This window comes from Coregonus lavaretus (assembly GCF_964263955.1).
Source record: "Coregonus lavaretus genome assembly, chromosome: 8".
NCBI classification, from domain to species: Eukaryota; Metazoa; Chordata; class Actinopteri; order Salmoniformes; family Salmonidae; genus Coregonus; species Coregonus lavaretus.
Genome location: NC_139995.1, coordinates 8798591 through 8820083, shown reverse-complemented (window position 1 = coordinate 8820083; position 21493 = coordinate 8798591). Strand labels below are relative to the sequence as shown.

The 21493-nt window shown below is 44.1% G+C and overlaps 1 protein-coding gene across 1 annotated transcript in view; it reads right to left on the bottom strand.

Moving 5' to 3' along the window:
• Positions 1-21493, bottom strand: part of LOC311133586 (metabotropic glutamate receptor 4-like) — a gene marked incomplete at both ends in the record, with an annotated part of 268734 nt that overhangs the window by 25229 nt on the left and 222012 nt on the right. The window contains one exon of the mRNA XM_084167102.1: positions 835-971. Coding sequence (XP_084023228.1) covers positions 835-971 — 137 coding nt within the window. The remainder of the gene's footprint in view (positions 1-834; positions 972-21493) is intronic.

Here is a 21493-nt window from a genome sequence, read left to right as displayed (position 1 = left end):
TGCGGTTAGTTTTGGGGCTTCTTTCTCATCTCCCCAAAAAAGTATTTTACAGATAAACTCTAGTTGATTTTTTTAAACAGTATAGTTAGCGTCATGTTATAAACTTTTTTGCCATCGATGGTGGTTGTTAAATTCATGGGCGGCAAACTCATCCCCCAAATGTGTATATAATTAACAGCTATAAGAGTCCTAATGACCTAAAATATCCTATGGAAAGAGAATTGGTGCCCAGGACTATAATTTACAACGCCATTCACTCTGTGTACACAGCATTGAAAGTGGTACAGACACAGGTCAACTCCATAGAAACCAGGTCAACTCCATAGAAACATGCTTCTTTTTTATTTATATCTTTCTTAGCCCAAGGCCAGCTCTTATTATTCTGTTTAAACATTATTTGAGGGGCCGGCTTCATGTAATTCATTGTTATAGCTTTGTAACCCCCATGTGTCCACAATTGCACCATACTGTTTCCCTAAAACAGTGGATGGTGTCTGAAGTCACTATAGCAATGTATCGGTTTTTAAGCTCTTATTGCTTTCTTTTCATTCCAGTCTGTGTTGTTAATCATTAAAGCACCCTCTGGATGTTTTCACCTTTAAAGATGTGTGCACAAAGCCAGTAGCTAATGGTTCAGTAGGAATTACAGAGCCAAGGAAGCGCTGCAGTAGAACCAACAGACGACAACAACCAATCAAAGCTGTGTCCGGAGGAGAGCCACTGACACAAATGGTGAAACACAGGAAGGTAATGAGGAGGGGATGAGTCTGATAATATAACTAAAGTACAGTATCTGCAGCTGCTGTATGAACTATAAAAAAAAAAAATGCTTACATTCAGATAGAGCTGGTCGGTCCAGTGCCCGATGATTTTGTATTCAGCTGTTCGGTTTCTGATCTGGTACTGGAAAATCTCATAGCGACCAGGGGCATCTCCATTCTCATTGAAGAGCACTGGGTTGCCAGCAATGCCTGAGGGACAAAGGAGAGAGTCAATTAATTATTCAACAAAAAAACAAGGTCAAAACCACATTTCTTTTCAAGTGTTTACTTATTTCATTTCTATTGTAATTGTCACAGGATCAGTGAGTGGAATGTGCAAATGTTTGCGGCTGACCAAAAGAAACTGTGTTGAAAAGCAACTTCTCAATTCAAGAAAGTGTGAAATGTAGCTTGTGGGGTGAGGCGAGAATAAGTGGCTTATGCTGTTTTTATATTCTCTCTCTGTTCTGTTCTGTCTAGAGGCATCTGCCTTAGTCAAATCATATTTGCAGTCACTCCGTTGATTTAAAATTGTTCTTCCATACTCTATTCTAAGTGAGAACTTTGTGTGTGGGGATTATTTTTTCAGAATAACGTCAAACTGCACTGTTTTACAGTATGGTGTTATCGCACACCGCATTTGTTTGTTGGTGTTTTTCAAATATGTCTTGGCATGAGAGATATAGTAATGGTATGTCACATGACGTAGGAGACAAAAGAAGCCCCCACTATAAAAACAAACTATCAAATCAAATCAAGCTTTATATATACCGCACATTTCAGACATGGAATGCAACACAATGTGCTTCACAAGCAAAAAAACAAATAAGAACTATGAAAATAAAAACTGAAATATTTACTACACAACAAACATAAGAGGATAAAAAAACAAAAGAATTACAATAAAAACTGAACAACTAAAAAGCACCTTAAGGAAAGCAAAGCTAAAAAGGTGTGTTTTAAATGTCCACAGTTTAGGCCCCCCTCAGGATCTCTGGCAGGCTATTCCAGAGACTGGGGGCGTAGTAACTAAAGGCTGCCTCTCCATGCCTCTTGGTCCTAGGCTTTGGGATAGTTAAAAGACCAGTACCAGAGGATCTGATGGACCTATTTGGTACATACAGTGCCTTGCAAAAGTCTTCATCCCCCTTGGCGTATTTCCTATTTTGTTGCATTACAACCTGTAATTGAAATGGATTTTTATTTGGATTTCATGTAATGGACATACACAAAATAGTCCAAATTGGTGAAGTGAAATGAAAAAAATTACTTAAAAGTGGTGCGTGCATATGTATTCACCCCCTTTGCTATGAAGCACCTAAATAAGATCTGGTGCAACCAATTACCTTCAGAAGTAACATAATTAGTTAAATAAAGTCCACCTGTGTGCAATCTAAGTGTCACATGATCTGTCACATAGATCAGGGCTGGGTTATAAAAAATATCCAAAACGTTTAACATCCCACGGAGCACCATTAAATCCATTATCAAAAAATGGAAAGAATATGGCACCACAACAAACCTGCCAAGAGAGGGCTGCCCACCAAAACTCACTGACCAGGCAAGGAGGGCATTAATTAGAGAGGCAACAAAGAGACCACATATAACCCTGAAGGAGCTGCAAAGCTCCACAGCGGAGATTGGAGTATCTGTCCATAGGACCACTTTAAGCCATGCGCTCCACAGAGCTGGGCTTTACGGAAGAGTGGCCAGAAAAACACCATTGCTTAAAGTAAAAAATAAGCAAACACGTTTGGTGTTCGCCAAAAGGCATGTGGGAGACTCCCCAAACATATGGAAGAAGGTACTCTGGTCAGATGAGACTAAAATTTTGCTTTTTGGCCATCAAGGAAAACGCTATGTCTGGCGCAAACCCAACACCTCTCATCACCCAGAGAACACCATCCATTCAAGTTTTGCCTTGAAGAATGGGCAAAAATCCCAGTGGCTAGATGTGCCAAGCTTATAGAGACATACCCCAAGAGACCCCAAGGTGGCTCTACAAAGTATTGACATTGGGGGGGAGTGAATAGTTATGCACGCTCAAGTTTTTTTTTGTCTTATTTCTTGTTTCACAAAAAAATATATTTTGCATCTTCAAAGTGGTAGGCATGTTGTGTAAATCAAATGACAAACCTCCCCAAAATAAATGTTAATTCCAGGTTGTAAGGCAACAAAATAGGAAAAATGCCAAGGGGGTGAATGTTTTCGCAAGCCACTGTAACTTAAAAGCAGTCTGACATGTATTGGGGTGCACAATCGTGGATTGATTTAAAAACCAATAGAAGAATCTTTAAATGAATTCTAAAACTCACAGGCAGCCAGTGCAGAGCCCTTAAAACCAGTGTAATGTGTGCTCTCCGTCTGGTCTTGGTCAGTACCCGTGCTGCAGCGTTCTGTATGTTTTGCAGTTGACCAATGGCTTTCTTGGGTAAACCAGACAGGAGAGCATTACAGTAGTCAAGCCTGCTTGTAATAAAAGCATGGATGAGCCTAACTGTATCAGCCTGAGAGAGAAACGGGCGCACCTTGGCAATGTTCCTCACGTGGTAAAAGGCTATTTTGGTCACATTCTGAATGTGTGATTCGAAATTGAGTTCAGAATATAAAATAACACCTAGATTTTTTACCTGGTATTTTGTCTTTATTGCCCGTGAATTAAAATGTGCGGCCAGATTCTCTCTCTTTGCTTTTGCTCCAACAATAAGTACCTCGGTCTTGTTTTGATTTAGCTGGAGGAAGTTGTTTAAATCACTAATACAGTATAATAATTTATCTGTTGAGCTAAAATCCTGCGTAGCAGTGAAAATCAATGCTGTGCTTTCTGATAACACTGCCAAAGGGTAACATATATAAACTGAACAGTACCGGGCCCAAAATCTAACCTTGTGAAACGCCACATGTGATATGTACTTTCTCTGAGTTATGTTCACCAAGGGCGACAAACTCTCAATCAGTTAAATAGGTCCTAAACCAATTTAGAACTGGACCGGGGAGGCCAACCCACCTCTCAAGTCTGTCCAGAAGGACATCATGGTCAACATTGTCCAATGCAGCACTTAAATCCAAGAGTACAAGGACAAAGAGCTGTTTGGCATCTGTGTTGGCTCTAAGATTACATTTACATTTTAGTCATTTAGCAGACGCTCTTATCCAGAGCGACTTACAGTTAGTGAATACATTTTTTTTTTTTATACTGTCCCCCCGTGGGAATCGAACCCACAACCCTGGCGTTGCAAACGCCATGCTCTATCAACTGAGCTACATCCCTGCCGGCCATTCCCTCCCCTACCCTGGACGACGCTGGGCCAATTGTGCGCCGCCCATGAGTCTCCCGGTCACGGCCGGCTGCGACAGAGCCTGGATTCGAACCAGGATCTAGTGGCACAGTTAGCACTGCGATGCAGTGCCTTAGACCACTGCGCCACTCAGAAGATCATTTACCACCTTAACTCAGACTGTCTCTGTGCTGTGGTGGGCCCGGAATCCAGATTGGAATTTTTCAAAAATACAGTTGGCACTTAAAAATTATTTTACCTGTTTGAAAACCAATTTCTCCAGAATTTTGCTTAAGAATATAAGGTTGGAGATTGGCAAAAAATTGCTAAGAGCTGAATAATCTAGATTACTTTTGTTCAGAAGGGGTTTCACCATACCAGTTTTTAGTGCAGTGGGGAAAGTGCCTGTGAACTATATACAACTGTCACGCACTTATCTGTTTCACCTGTCTTGTGCTTGTCTCCACCCCCCACCAGGTGTCTCCCATTTGTCCCCATTATCCCCTGTGTATTTATACCAGTGGTTTTTGTTTGTCTGTTGCCAGTTCGTCTTGTCCAGTCAAGTCCTACCAGCGTGTTCCCGTGTTTCCTGTGCTCCAGTTCTGACTTTTCTGCCTGTCCTGACCCTGATCCTGCCTGCCGTCCTGTACCTGCCTGACTCTGATTTGGATTACGACTCTTTGCCTGCCTTGACCTACCAATTGCCTGCCGTCATGTACCTGCCTGGCTCTGATTTGGATTACGACTCTTTGCCTGCCTTAACTTACCTTTTGCCTGCCCCTTGTACTATAATAAACTCTGAGACTCGTACTATCCGCCTCCTGTGTCTGCATCTGAGGCTTAGCCTGAGCCGTGATAGTACGAACTGGCCAAGACTGACCCAGCAGACTTGGACCAGCTCCGCGACACCATCTCCTCCCAAGGAGCCACCATAGGAAGAAACGAGGAGTTACTTCACAACCTTATGGAAGGATTCCAGACCCTGGCGGAACGCCACGACCGTGCTTTCCATACAGTGCTGGAGCAAGTCCATGGATTGTCTATTAGGCAGCCAGCCACTACTGTAATTCCACTGACTCTCAGCAACCCCGTCACCAGCGGCGCTTCTTCCCAGCCTACCCCGGTGTCCCGAGAACCTCGCTTACCTCCTCCGGAGCGCTACGCTGGAGATTTTGGAACCTGCCGGGCTTTTCTCTCCCAGTGCTCCCTCATCTTCGAGCTGCAGCCTTCTTTGTTCCACTCGGAACGCTCGAAGATAGCGTACCTCCGCTGATGTCCGGACTACGGCGGTGTGGGAGCAACAGTACACTGTTTGCCTCAGTCTGGAGGAGTTCGTGGCGGAGGTACGGGATAAAGGCTGCTCGTCAGCTGCTACATCAAGACCCCCGTAGTGTGGCAGACTACGCTGTGGATTTTCGCACGTTGGCGGCTGAGAGTGCCTGGAACTCGGAAGCCCTGTTCGACACGTTTCTTCAAGGATTATCGGAGATGATTAAAGACGAGCTCGCAGCCTGGGAGCTGCCCATGGACCTCAACTCCTTCATACCTTGATCATCCGGATCGATGGGCGGCTACGGGAATTTAAGAGGGAGAGGGAGTCTGTTCCCTGTTCCTCGATATCCACCTCGCCTCCGAGGAATTCTGGGAAATCCCCGAAGTCTACACTTCTGAGTGAATCCGATGTCACCCGAGTTCTCTCGGAAATCACAGAGGGTTGCCGACTCGCCTCCTCCGGAGCCTATGCATCTTGGCAGAGCTAGATTGTCTCCTGACGAACGGTTACACAGACTGAACACCAAGAGCTGTCTGTATTATGGGACAACAGGTCATTACATTTCTACCTGTCCTGTAAAAAGACCCGGTTCGTCAGGAGGTATGAGTAAGCTGGTGGGCATTACAGAGAATGTCCAGTCTCCCCTTACTTGTACCCCTCTCCATGCCATCTTGCTGTGGGGTGACCAGTCCAAATCTCTCCGGGTACTCATTGACTCTGGGGCCGACGAGAGTTTTATGGATGCTACCCTGGTGTCTGAGTTGGGAATCCCCACTCAAACCCTCTCTATTCCCATGGACATCAGAGCGCTGGATGGGCGTTCTATTGGCAGAGTCACCCACAACACGGTTCCTATCAACCTGCGAGTGTCAGGCAACCACAGCGAGTTGATACAGTTTCTACTTATCAAACCCCCTCAGGTACCCTTTGTGTTGGGGTTTCCATGGCTCCAGAGACACAATCCCCTTGTGGACTGGACTGTGGGTTCGATGAAAGGTTGGAGCCCGTTTTTGCCGTGCTCATTGCCTGAAGTCAGTGCAGCCTGCCCCGGGACGTCTTCCTGAGGGATGGGGTAAAGCCTCGGACCTCTCTGCCGTTCCCGCGGAATACCAGGACCTCCGGGAGATTTTCAGAAAGGCCCGTGCCACCTCGCTTCCTCCGCATAGGCCCTATGACTGCGCCATCGACCTTCTCCCGGGCACTACACTGCCTCGGGGGTGGCTTTATTCCCTGTTGGGTCCAGAGAGCAAGGTGATGGAAACGTACATTGAGGACTCCCTGGCTGCAGTGTGTATCCGTCCTTCTGCCTCCCCCGCCAGTGCAGGGTTCTTCTTTGTGGAGAAGAAGGACAAAACCCTGCGCCCGTGTATCGAATACCGGGGCCTGAATGACATCACGGTTAAAAAACATTACCCGTTTCCACTCATCGTCTCGGCTTTCGAGCTTCTCCAGGGGGCTACCATCTTCTCCAAGTTGGACCTCCGAAACACCTACCATCTGGTACTGGAGGGGGACGAGTGGAAAACCGCCTTTAACGCGGCTAGCGGGCACTACGAATACCTGGTGATACAATTCGGACTGACCAACGCTCCTGCCGTGTTCCAGGCCCGGTTAACCGGATATTTGTCCCAGACTCTGCCTGTACCCCGGTTCTGGAATGGTCTCATTCCTCCCGACTGGCCTGCCATCCTGACACCCGTCGGACCCTGGCCTTTGTACGACAACGTTTTTGGTAGCCCACCTTGGTTCCTGACGTCTCCGCATTCGTCACCACCTCCACCGTGTGTGCTCAGAACAAAACTCTGTGGCAAGCTCCAGCTGGCCTCCTTCAACCTCTTCCCATTCCTCACTGCCCCTGGTCCCATTTATCCCTGGACTTCGTCATGTGTCTCCCTCCTTCAGATGGCAACACCACCATCCTCACGGTGGTGGATAGGTTTTCCAAAGCCACACATTTCATTCCCCTTCCGAAGTTACCCTCAGCCAAGGAAATGGCTCAGCTCATGTCTTCCGGATCCATGGACTTCCGGTGGACATGGTCTCCAAACGCGGTCCTCAGTTCTCGTCCCGGTTCTGGAAGGCGTTCTGCACCCGCATTGGGGCATCGGCCAACCTGTCCTCCGGTTTTCACCACCAATCTAACGGCCAGTCAGAGTGAGCCAATCAGGACCTGGAGACGACTCTTCGTTGCCTCGTCTCCGCCAACCCTACCACCTGGAGCCAGCAACTCATGTGGGTGGAATACACCCGTAACACCCTTCCCTGCTCGGCCACTGGTCTATCGGCGTTCGAGTGTTCCATGGGTTATCAGCCTCCGCTCTTCCCTGAGCAAGAGGAAGAGGTCAGCATACCTTCTGCCCAGATGTTTGTCTGTCGCTGTCACCGTACCTGGAAGTGAGCCCGGGCCGCTCTTCTCAAGACCACCTCCATGTCTTGAAGACAGGCGGACTCTCATTTGGATTACAACTCTTTGCCTGCCTTGACTTACCTTTTGCCTGCCCCTTGTACTATAATAAACTCTGAGACTCGTACTATCCACCTCCTGTGTCTGCATCTGGGTTTTAGCCTGAGCCGTGATAATAACAACATACAATATGTTCATTAGATAGCATTTTTATGATATTATAAATATATTAAAACCACACAACCACATTTCTGTTCCTGAGATACTCCTTTATGATAATAAAACCACACAACATTTATTTCCCTAAGATGCCCCTTAAAGATATTAAGTATAGCATCACTGCTCTCTGCTGAGGATGCAAAGAGGAGTAACTCCCTATCAACTTCCACTTCAAAACTCAAGTTTGAACATGCAGCAGCACACCGCCATCCACTGATAAAAGGCATAAGGCGCTGGCATTTCTCTTGTCATGCCCAGGCTTATCATTAAGTCTCCGCAAGCACAATGGGCGTCCCATTTTATGAACCAGGGGGAAAGCGTGAATGATCGCGGCGGTTTGGATTTCTGCTGATGAGTGTTTTTTGTTTGTTTGTTTAGGGTAGGGTGGAAAAAGTATGCAGTAGCCTAATCCACATCTCAATGAGCCAGCCCCTCTGGATTAAGGCACTACTGTGTACTCAGCCGTGCCTCAGTGACAACGCAGCCCACATCTCACAGCTATAGGAGCAGATGAGAGGGATTAGAGCAGACTTTATGTATGAAGGAGATATGTATACAAGCACTCTCCACAACTGAAGTGTTGATCTGCATTTGTATCCAGGATTTCAGTCATAGTATTTTTCCTTAAAAAAGGAGCACTAAGGCACATAGCTCTCCACCCAGCCTAGTTGGAGCTGTGTATTAGGGGGCTTGTTAAGGCTTTGAGGTCGTAGCCCATGACAAGGCACTGGGCACCATGCTGTCACTGTGAGAGGAAAATGGATCCTGACCACCACATTGGTCCTTTCAGACACTAATGCAGCACCACAGTCTGCCACTACAGATATAATTACCTTTAAAGGTTTATGGTCTTTTGGTGCTCCAATCTGAGGTTGGCCCAAAGCTTGTTGCCATCTCTTACCCAAGTTGTTCTCAAGACAGAGTGTATGTTCATGATATGCCTTCTAGTATGCATGACCTCATATCTGTATAAGCTTTAGTCAACTCCTCTGACTAGCGTTGTTATGCAGGTGAAAAACATCCCCACAGCATGATGCTGCCACCACCATGCTTCACTGTGGAGATGGTGTTCTCGGGGTGATGAGTGGTGTTGGGTTTGCAGCAGACATAGCGTTTTCCTTGAAAGCCAAAAAGCTCAATTTTAGTCTCATCTGACCAGAGTACCTTCTACCATATGTTTGGGGAGTCTCCCACATGCCTTTTGGCGAACACCAAACGTGTTTGCTTATTTTATTCTTCAAGCAATTGCTTTTTTTCTGGCCACTCTTCCATAAAGCACAGCTCTGTGGAGTGTACGGCTTAAAGTGGCCGTATGGCCAGATACTCCAATCTCTGCTGTGGAGCTTTGCAGCTCCTTCAGGGTTATCTTTGATCTCTTTGTTGCCTCTCTGATTAATGCCCTCCTTGCCTGGTCTGTGAGTTTTGGTGGGCGGGCTGCTCTTGGCAGGTTTGTTGTGGTGCCATATTCTTTCAATTTTTTAATAATGGATTTAATGGTGCTCCGTGGGATGTTCAAAGTTTTGGATATTTTTTTATAACCCAGCCCTGATCTGTACTTCTCCACAACTTTGTCCCTGACTTGTTTGGAGAGCTGCTTGGTCTTCATGGTGCCCCTTGCTTGGTGGTGTCCCTTGCTTAGTGGTGTTGCTGTCATGAACCCTGCGTCCTGAGTCTGTTCCTGCCTGTGTTGCCGTTTTTCTGCTCTGTATCTCCTGTTTCCCGAAGGTGCCTGAACGCACCCTGTCCGGTTGCCGGGCGACGTTGCTAGGCGGGTGATCTCTCGATTACCCGCACCTGCTTCTCATCAGCTTCGGCACACCTGGTCCTGATCATCACCCCTTCATAAGCTCTGACCTGACATCCATTCCCTGCCGGATCGTTAGCCATAAACAGTATGTTTTGCCAGCGTATCAGCCTCAGAGTACTAGCGTTAGTTTTGTTGTTTTTTGCACCTTGTTGACCTGCCTTGTACTTACCTCCGTTTGTTCTGTCTACAGTTATTCTCCCGGAACCTTCACCCAACCCCTGCCGTGCCATCAGTTCATCTGCCACTTCACCACCACCTACTCATCTCCGCCACCCGCTCCGTCTCCTGGACTATTCTGCATCTTTTATCTGTAAATAAACACTCTCATTCGTTCAACTCACCTTGTCCTGGTCTGCTTCTGGGTTCAGTCTTAGAGAACCGTGACAGTTGCAGGCTCTGGGGCCTTTCAGAACAGATGTGTATATATACTGAGATCATGTGACAGATCATATGACACTTAGATTGCACACAGGTGGACTTTATTTAACTAATTATATGACTTCTGAAGGTAATTGGTTGCACCAGATCTTATTTAGGGGCTTCATAGTAAAGGGGGTGAATACATATGCACGCAACACTTTTCCGTTATTTATTTTTTCGAATAATTTGAAACAAGTAATTTTTTTCATTTCACTTCACCAATTTGGACTATTTTGTGTATGTCCATTACATGAAATCCAAATAAATATCCATTTAAATTACAGGTTGTAATGCAACAAAATAGAAAAAATGCCAAGGGGGATGAATACCTTTGCGAGGCACAGTACATGGTATGAAGCTGGCTAAAGCTCATACAGATTTAGGGACAGGCCAGTGTCGACCAGTCATTCAGTCTTGAGCACCACCTGTTTTGCATGTTATTTTGGCATTAATTCGTGTCACATATCAGTTTGCAAACAATGTAAAAAAATATATAGTACTTGAGTTAATAAAGCAGCATACTCTGTTGAGTAAGGCAGCTCCAAAATGCAGGTGTTTCAGCCTAGCTAAGTGCTTTCTGTGGTGGAGGGGCAGCCAGCTAAAGTACAGAGCGTAGGCATTGGTAATATTCTCTACTAGCACTGTGACTGGCTCAGTGTTCTGTCACTCATGGGCATACTACATCACCGCAGAATCTACAAGAAGAGCTTGGCAGTTCAAGCCCTCTTGGGTGCTGCCATATATTTACATTAGAAGTGCCCATCCAAGAAGGCTCAAGGTAATTGGCTACAGATAAAACCAAGTCAAATCCCAGTTATATCTACTGAAGCTTTGATTGGACTGATCATGTCAACATCATACTTTCAAAATCTTAGCTAGCAAGCTAGCTAGCTAAACAAGCCGTCATGTGAAGAGAAATTATTGATAAAACATATTGGTGCTCATCGGTCATTGGACATAAACATTACACAACAAGTCGGAAATCACAAATTCAACAATGAGTGGTTTGGAAGGAATCAGTGGCTTACTGCAAGTGTTGCAAACCAATCACTATTTTGATTCCCCTTGCCTGCAATTCGGTGGAGAGGTACTGTATGTGGTCCAAGTCTGGGTTTAAGGATTTAAAACATCTTTCTGAAAGGGTCTCTTTTCCAAGCTTAAAATGATAAACATTCACACACAACACCATGGGCCAGAAAAGGTTGAATAAATTGGCCATGCTGTCAATCCAGCATTACTTCTGCCGCGCTCAAAACAACTGGGAACTGGGAAATCTCCGACTTCCAACTTCTGCTGATTTTGTACGTTTGCCCACTGACAAAGACATGATCAGTCTATAATTTTAATGGTATGTTTATTTGAACAGTGAGAGACAGAATAACAACCAAGATCTTCCAGAAAAACGCATGTCAAAAATGTTATAAATTGATTTGCATTTTAATGAAGGAAATAAGTATCTGACCCCTCTGCAAAACATGACTTAGTACTTGGTGGCAAAACCCTTGTTGGCAATCACAGAGGTCAGACGTTTCTTGTAGTTGGCCACCAGGTTTGCACACATCTCAGGAGGGATTTTGTTCCACTCCTCTTTGCAGATCTTCTCCAAGTCATTAAGGTTTCGAGGCTGACGTTTGGCAACTCAAACCTTCAGCTCCCTCCACAGATTTCCTATGGCATTAAGGTCTGGAGACTGGCTAGGCCACTCCAGGACCTTAATGTGCTTCTTCTTGAGCCACTCCTTTGTTGCCTTGGCCGTGTGTTTTGGGTCATTGTCATACTGGAATACCCATCCACAACGCATTTTCAATGCCCTGCCTGAGGGAAGGAGGTTCTCACCCAAGATTTGACGGTACATGGCCCCGTCCATCATCCCTTTGATGCGGTGAAGTTGTCCTGTCCCCTTAGCAGAAAAACACCCCCAAAGCATAATGTTTCCACCTCCATGTTTGACGGTGGGGATGGTGTTCTTGGGGTCATAGGCAGCATTCCTCCTCCTCCAAACACGGCGAGTTGAGTTGACGCCAAAGAGCTCGATTTTGGTCTCATCTGACCACAACACTTTCACCCAGTTCTCCCCTGAATCATTCAGATGTTCATTGGCAAACTTCAGACGGCCCTGTATATGTGCTTTCTTGAGCAGGGGGACCTTGCGGGCGCTGCAGAATTTCAGTCCTTCACAGCGTAGTGTGTTACCAATTGTTTTCTTGGTGACTATGGTCCCAGCTGCCTTGAGATCATTGACAAGATCCTCCCGTGTAGTTCTGGGCTGATTCCTCAGCGTTCTCATGATCATTGCAACTCCACGAGGTAAGACCTTGCATGGAGCCTCAGGCCGAGGGAGATTGACAGTTATTTTGTGTTTCTTCCATTTGCGAATAATCGCACCAACTGTTGTCACCTTCTCACCAAGCTGCTTGGCGATGGTCTTGTAGCCCATTCCAGCCTTGTGTAGGTCTACAATCTTGTCCCTGACATCCTTGGAGAGCTCTTTGGTCTTGGCCATGGTGGAGAGTTTGGAATCTGATTGATTGATTGCTTCTGTGGACAGGTGTCTTTTATACAGGTAACAAGCTGAGATTAGGAGCACTCCCTTTAAGAGTGTGCTCCTAATCTCAGCTCGTTATCTGTATAAAAGACACCTGGGAGCCAGAAATCTTTCTGATTGAGAGGGGGTCAAATACTTATTTCCCTAATTAAAATGCAAATCAATTTATAACATTTTTTAAATGCATTTTCTGAATTTTGTTGTTGTTATTCTGTCTCTCACTGTTCAAATAAACCTACCATTAAAATTACCTAGCAAATTTGATTTACATTTTGAAATATAATAGTGCCTATTTGTATAATTAGTAGGCTGATGCATATATACAGTGGGGAGAACAAGTATTTGATACACTGCCGATTTTGCAGGTTTTCCTACTTACAAAGCATGTAGAGGTCTGTCATTTTTATCATAGGTACACTTCAACCGTGAGAGACGGAATCTAAAACAAAAATCCAGAAAATCACATTGTATGATTTTAAAGTAATTAATTTGCATTTTATTGCATGACATAAGTATTTGATACATCAGAAAAGCAGAACTCAATATTTGGTACAGAAACCTTTATTTGCAATTACAGAGATCATACGTTTCCTGTAGGTCTTGACCAGGTTTGCACACACTGCAGCAGGGATTTTGGCCCACTCCTCCATACAGACCTTCTCCAGATCCTTCAGGTTTCAGGGCTGTCGCTGGGCAATACGGACTTTCAGCCCCCTCCAAAGATTTTCTATTGGGTTCAGGTCTGGAGACTGGCTAGGCCACTCCAGGACCTTGAGATGCTTCTTACGGAGCCACTCCTTAGTTGCCCTGGCTGTGTGTTTCGGGTCATTGTCATGCTGGAAGACCCAGCCACGACCCATCTTCAATGCTCTTACTGAGGGAAGGAGGTTGTTGGCCAAGATCTCGAGAGACATGGCCCCATCCATCCTCCCCTCAATACGGTGCAGTCGTCCAGTCCCCTTTGCAGAAAAGCATCCCCAAAGAATGATGTTTCCACCTCCATGCTTCACGGATTGGATGGTGTTCTTGGGGTTGTACTCATCCTTCTTCTTCCTCCAAACACGGCGAGTGGAGTTTAGACCAAAAAGCTATATTTTCCTCTCATCAGACCACATGACCTTCTCCCATTCCTCCTCTGGATCATCTAGATGGTCATTGGCAAACTTCAGACGGGCCTGGACATGCGCTGGCTTGATCAGGGGGACCTTGCATGCGCTGCAGGATTTTAATCCATGACGGCGTAGTGTGTTACTAATGGTTTTCTTTGAGACTGTGGTCCCAGCTCTCTTCAGGTCATTGACCAGGTCCTGCCGTGTAGTTCTGGGCTGATCCCTCACCTTCCTCATGATCATTGATGCCCCACGAGGTGAGATCTTGCATGGAGCCCTAGACCGAGGGTGATTGATTGTCATCTTGAACTTCTTCCATTTTCTAATAATTGCGCCAACAGTTGTTGCCTTCTCACCAAGCTGCTTGCCTATTGTCCTGTAGCCCATCCCAGCCTTGTGCAGGTCTACAATTTTATCCCTGATGTCCTTACACAGCTCTCTGGTCTTGGCCATTGTGGAGAGGTTGGAGTCTGTTTGATTGAGTGTATGGACAGGTGTCTTTTATACAGGTAACGAGTTCAAACAGGTGCAGTTAATACAGGTAATGAGTGGAGAACAGGAGGGCTTCTTAAATAAAAACTAACAGGTCTGTGAGATACTGATTTCTTACTGGTTGGTAGGTGATCAAATACTTATGTCATGCAATAAAATGCAAATTAATTACTTAAAAATCATACAATGTGATTTTCTGGATTTTTGTTTTAGATTCCGTCTCTCACAGTTGAAGTGTACCTCTACATGCTTTGTAAGTAGGAAAACCTGCAAAATCGGCAGTGTATCAAATAATTGTTCTCCCCACTGTAGCTTTCATAATATTTCCCTCAATGTTATTAGCCTACCTCCTCTTTCTCTCTCTATTGTTGCTTCATTCCCTCCTCGCTTTCAACAGTTAAAGGAAACACGTTTTGTTGTCCTTATCTTTATCATTCTAATGAAATCCTTGAATAATACAGGACTAGAATTAGATGCTGAAGTCTTTCACTTCTCTTCACGAATGGTTATGGGTCTGAATAAATAGCTGCTATAGCCTACTGCCATCGCTTGTTCATTCTTCTTTCAAACTACCTGTGAGCTCTATTGGCTGCTGTATTTAACATTCAGCAAAAAAGAGCTTGCGGCCCTCTTCGAATAGTCTATTGGTATAAGAAATGCAAAAAAAGAAATAATGTCCAGCAGGCTATTCTAGTCTAGCTTTTCCTGCATGGGACTCCAAGAACTAATGAGCATTTTTAAGGAGATGCCAGCGGAGCACAGGTGCTTGCGTATTGCGCAAGAGACAGAGGCTATAGGTTTGAAGCTTATTATGCATAACTCATCATTAATAGGCTAAATATAAGACCAATACTGCATTGAATTTATTACCTGAAAAAGGTAGGCTAGGACATCTATATATAGGGCTATATGTCAATCTAGAACAGGATTATCTATTTTGGATACAATTTTGAATGGAGTTGATGGAGTTGATTTGAGTGATAGGCTGTTTTAAAACTCTGCAACTGCAATAAAAAACAACAATAATCTTTACAATTAAAAAACAAGGTGACCCCGAAATCCAGATGGAGATGGCTAAATTAGACCCCCATTCGTGCTTTTTATTACTGTAGCATAGGCTATGCTGCAGCAAATGTAGAACTACCTGTCAGAAGAAAAAAATTGACCATGATGAGATGATAGGTTTACATTTTATTTTTCACCTTTATTTAACCAGGTAAGCCAGTTGAGAACAAGTTCTCATTTACAACTGTGACCTGGCCAAGATAAAGCAAAGCAGTGCGATAAAAACAGCAACACAGAGTTACATATGGGGTAAACAAAACATAAAGTCAAAAATACAACAGAAAATATACATAAAGTGTGTGCGAATGTAGCAAGTTATGGAGGTAAGGCAATAAATAGGCCATAGTGCAAAATAGTTACAATTTCGTATTAACACTGGAATGATAGATGTGCAAAAGATGATGTGCAAATAGAGATACTGGAGTGCAAATTAGCAAAATAAATAACCATATGGGGATGAGGTAGTTGGGTGGGCTAATTTCAGAATGGCTGTGTACAGGTGCAGTAAGCTGCTCTGACAACTGACACTTAAAGTTAGTGAGGGAGATAAGAGTCTCCAGCTTCAGAGATTGTTGCAGTTCGTTCCAGTCATTGGCAGCAGAGAAGTGGAAGGAATGGTGGCCAAAGGAGGTGTTGGCTTTGGGGATGACCAGTGAGATATACCTGCTGGAGCGCAGACTACGGTGACCAGTGAGCTAAGATAAGACAGGGATTTGCCTAGCAGTGATTTATAGATCTGGAGCCAGTGGGTTTGGCGACGAATATGTAGTGAGGGCCAGCCAACAAGAGCGTACAGGTCACAATGGTAGGTAGTATATGGGGCTTTGGTGACAAAACTGTGATAGACTACATCCAATTTGCTGAGTGTTGGAGGCTATTTTGTAAATGACATCGCCGAAGTCAAGGATCGGTAGGATAGTCAGTTTTACGAGGGCATGTTTGGCAGCATGAGTGAAGGAGGCTTTGTTGTGAAATAGGAAGCCGATTCTAGATCTAACTTTTGATTGGAGATGCTTAATGTGAGTCTGGAAGGAGAGTTTACAGTCTAACCAGACACCTAGGTATTTGTAGTTGTCCACGAGAGTAGTGATTCTAGTCGGGTGGGCGGGTGCAAGCAACGTTCGGTTGAAGAGCATGCATTTAGTTTTACTAGTGTTTAAGAGCAGTTGGAGGCTACGGAAGGAGTGTTGTATGGCGTTGAAGCTCGTTTGGAGGTTTGTTAACACAGTGTCCAATGAAGGGCCAGAAGTATACAAAATGGTGCCGTCTGCATAAAGGTGGATCCGAGCGTCACCAGCAGCAAGAGCGACATCATTGATATACACAAAGAATAGAGTTGGTCCGAGATTTGAACCCTGTGGCACCCCCATAGAGACTGCCAGAGGTCCAGACAACAGGCCCTCCGATTTGACACATTGAATTCTATCTGAGAAGTAGTTGGTGAACCAGGCGAGGCAGTCATTTGAGAAACCAAGGCTATTTAGTCTGCCAATAAGAATGCGGTGTTTGACAGAGTCGAAAGCCTTGGCCAGGTCGATGAAGACGGCTGCGCAGTACTGTCTTTTATCGATCGCGGTTATAATATCGTTTAGGACCTTGAGCGTGGCTGAGGTGCACACATGAACAGCTCGGAAACCGGATTGCATAGCGGAGAAGGTACGGTGGGATTCGAAATGGTCGGTGATCTGTTTGTTAACTTGGCTTTCAAATACTTTGGAAAGGCAGGGCAGGATGGATATAGGCCTCTAACAGTTTGTACATGCATTTTGAACTGCACTCCATACTGATATGGGCTGTCTGTCCCCACCCTAAGCGTTGATTCATCATGCAGAGGACGTAGAGAAGCCAGATTTAGACATTGCATGTAATTTAACAGTTCCATTTCACGCCATGCTGTTCATATACATAATTGATTAGAATTTACCGGTTTCTCACAGTTATTTATCCCAGGAAATGGGAGTGGTTTTGGGCGGTAAATCCCGGTAAATCTTGGTAACCGGGTTCCCGCCATTCAACCCTAGTATTTGTATCTGTATTTATTATGGGTCCCCATTAGCTTCCTTCCTGGGGTCCAGCAAAATTAAGGCAGTTATACATTTTAAAAACATTACAATACATTCATAACAGATTTCACAACATATTAAGAGTGTGCCCTCAGGCCTCTACTCTACTACCACATATCTATAGCACAAAATCCATGTGTGTATAGTGTGTATGTTATCGTGTGTTTGTATGCATGTGTCTATGTTTGTGTTGCTTCACAGTCCCCGCTGTTCCATAAGGTGTATTTCTATCTGTTATTTAAATCTAATTTTACTGCTGGCATGAGTTACTTGATCCGGAATAGAGTTCCATGTAGTCATGGCTCTATGTAGTACTGTGCGCCTCCCATAGTCTGTTCTTGACTTGGGGACTGTGAAGAGACCTCTGGTGGCATGTCTTGTGGGGTATGCATGGGTGTCCGAGCTGTGTGCCTTTCGTTTTTGAAATATTTAGGACTAACTTATTCCTTGCCACCCTTTCTGAAACTAACGGCAGCTCTTTGTTAAGTGTTGCTGTCATTTCAGTCGCTGTGGTAGCTGATGTGTATAGTGTTGAGTCATCTGCATACATAGACACACTGGCTTTACTCAAAGCCAGTGGCAAGTTGTTAGTAAAGATTTAAAAAAGTAAGGGGCCTAGACAGCTGTCCTGAGGAATTCCTGATTCTACCTGGATTTTGTTGGAGAAGCTTCCATTAAAGAACACCCTCTGTGTTCTGTTAAACAGGTAACTCTTTATCAACAATATAGCAGGGGGTGTAAAGCCATAATGCATAGGTTTTTCCAGCAACAGACTATGATCGATAATGTCAAAAGCTGCACTGAAGTCTAACAAAACAGCCCCCACAATCTTTTTATCAGCAATTTCTCTCAGCCAATCATCAGTCATTTGTGTAAGTGCTGTGTTTGTTGAATGTCCTTCCCTATAAGCATGCTGAAAGTCTGTTGTCAATTTGTTTACTGTGAAATAGCATTTTATTTGGTCAAACACCATTTTTTCCAAAAGTTTACTAAGGGTTGGTAACAGGCTGATTGGTCGGCTATTTGAGGCAGTTAAGGGGGCTTTACTATTCTTAGGTAGGGGAATAACTTTTGCTTCCCTCCAGGCCTGAGTGCACACACTTTCTAGTAGGCTTAAATGGAAGATATGGCAAATAGGAGTGGAAAAATCATCCGCTATTGTCCTCAGTAATTTTCCATCCAAGTTGTCAGACCCCGGTGGCTTGTCATTGTTGATCGACAATAATACTTTTTTCACCTCTTCCACACTTACTGTACGGAATTCAAAATCTTTCATAATTTGGTCCGATATACATGTTTAGTGTCAGCGTTTGTTGCTGGCATGTCATGCCATGTTTGCTAATCTTGTCAATGAATAAATCATTAAAGTAGTTGGCAATATCAGTGGGTTTTGTGATGAATGAGCCATCTGATTCAATGAGTGATGGACCGGAGTTTGCCTTTTTGCCCAAAATTTCATTTAATGTACTTCAAAACTTTTTTGGCATTTATCTTTGTTTCATAGTGTAGTATCTTTTTCTTTTTATTCAGTTTAGTCACATGATTTCTCAATTTGCAGTATGTTTGCCAATCGGTTGTACAGCCAGACCTATTTGCCATCTCTTTTGCCTCATCCCTCTAAACCATACACATTTTCAATTTCTCATCAATCCACAGGGATTTAACAGTTTTTACAGTCATTTTCTTAATGGGTGCATGCATATTAGTAACTGGGATAAGCAATTTCATAATTGTGTCAAGTGCAGCGTCCGGTTGCTTCTCATTACACACCATGGACCAACAAATATTCTTTACATCAACAACATTGGAATCACTACATAACTACTTGTATGACCTCTTATACACTATATTAGGCCCAGCCTTTGGAACGCTGGTTTTCCTACAGTGAGGGAAAAAAGTATTTGATCCCCTGCTGATTTTGTACGTCTGCCCACTGACAAGGAAATGATCAGTCTATAATTTTAATGGTAGGATTATTTGAACAGTGAGAGACAGAATAACAACAAAAATATCCAGATAAAGGCATGTCAAAAATGTTATAAATTAATTTGCATTTTAATGAGGGAAATAAGTATTTGACCCCCTCTCAATCAGAAAGATTTCTGGCTCCCAGGTGTCTTTTATATAGGCAACGAGCTGAGATTAGGAGCACACTCTTAAAGGGAGTGCTCCTAATCTCAGTTTGTTACCTGTATAAAAGACACCTGTCCACAGAAGCAATCAATCAATCAGATTCCAAACTCTCCACCATGGCCAAGACCAAAGAGCTCTCCAAGGATGTCAGGGAGAAGATTGTAGACCTACACAAGGCTGAAATGGGCTACAAGACCATCGCCAAGCAGCTTGGTGAGAAGGTGACAACAGTTGGTGCGATTATTCGCAAATGGAAAGAATGCATAAAATAACTGTCAATCTCCCTTGGCCTGGGGCTCCATGCAAGATCTCACCTCGTGGAGATGCAATGATCATGAGAACGGTGAGGAATCAGCCCAGAACTACACAGGAGGATCTTGTCAATGATCTCAAGGCAGCTGGGAACATAGTCACCAATAAAACAATTGGTAACACACTACGCTGTGAAGGATTGAAATCCTGCAGCGCACGCAAAGGTTCCCCTGCTCAAGAAAGCACGTATACAGGCCCGTCTGAAGTTTGCCAATGAACATCTGAATGATTCAGAGGAGAACTGGGTGAAAGTTTTGTGGTCAGATGAGACAAAAATTGAGCTCTTTGGCATCAACTCAACTCGCCGTGTTTGGAGGAGGAGGATTGCTGCCTATGACCCCAAGAACTCCATCCCCACCATCAAACATGGAGGTGGAAACATTATGCTTTGGGGGTGTTTTTCTGCTAAGGGGACAGGACAACTTCACTGCATCAAAGGGATGATGGACGAGGCCATGTACCGTCAAATCTTGGGTGAGAACCTCCTTCCCTCATCCAGGGCATTGAAAATGGGTCGTGGATGGGTATTCCAGCATGACAATAACCCAAAACACACGGCCAAGGCAACAAAGGAGTGGCTCAAGAAGAAGCACATTAAGGTACTGGAGTGGCCTAGCCAGTCTCTAGACCTTAATCCCATAGAAAATCTGTGGAGGGAGCTGAAGGTTCGAGTTGCCAAACGTCAGCCTCGAAACCTTAATGACTTGGAGAAGATCTGCAAAGAGGACTGGAACAAAATCCCTCCTGAGATATGTGCAAACCTGGTGGCCAACTACAAGAAACATCTGACCTCTGGGGTCAAATACTTATTTCCCTCATTAAAATGCAAATCAATTCATAACATTTTTGACATGCGTTTTTCTGGGTATTTATTTTGTAATTCAGTCTCTCACTGTTCAAATACACCTACCATTAAAATTATAGACTGATCATTTCTTTGTCAGTGGGCAAACGTACAAAATCAGCAGGGGATCAAATACTTTTTTCCCTCACTGTAGATATGGTTACTATATTGGGATCACTACATCCAATGGATTTGGACACTGCTTTCAAATAAATTTCTGCAGCATTAGTAAAGATATGATAAATACATATTGATGATTTCATTCCTGTACTATTTGTAACTACCCTGGTAGGTTGATTGATAACCTGAACCAGGATGCAGGCACTAGTTACAGTTTGAAGCTTTTATAGAGATATTTTATGTATCATTAAGGCAAATGTAGGGAGATGCCAAAGGTAAAATATAATAAACATGTTAGATATTTTATAATCCAGATGCATGCTTAAATAAGGAATATAGCCAATGCAGTTTGTAACTGTGCTTTAATGAATGTATGTATATTATTTTTTAAGAAAGTGCCTGAGCCACGCCATCAATAGAATGAGAGGCTTCATATAGAAAAGCATTCATGACCTTTTGGAGTGGACCTTGTGTGACAGCTGGACGTTGAAAGATAGGGGTGGCGCAGAACTAAAATAAGTTAGGAATTTGCCATAAGGGGAGTAACTGTATATGCTATGTAAGCATGTCTGTGCATTTGTGTGTGTATAAAATGGATCTCTAAGCCAGAGAGAGACAGTTGTTCCATGGAGCAGCTCGGCTATTGTT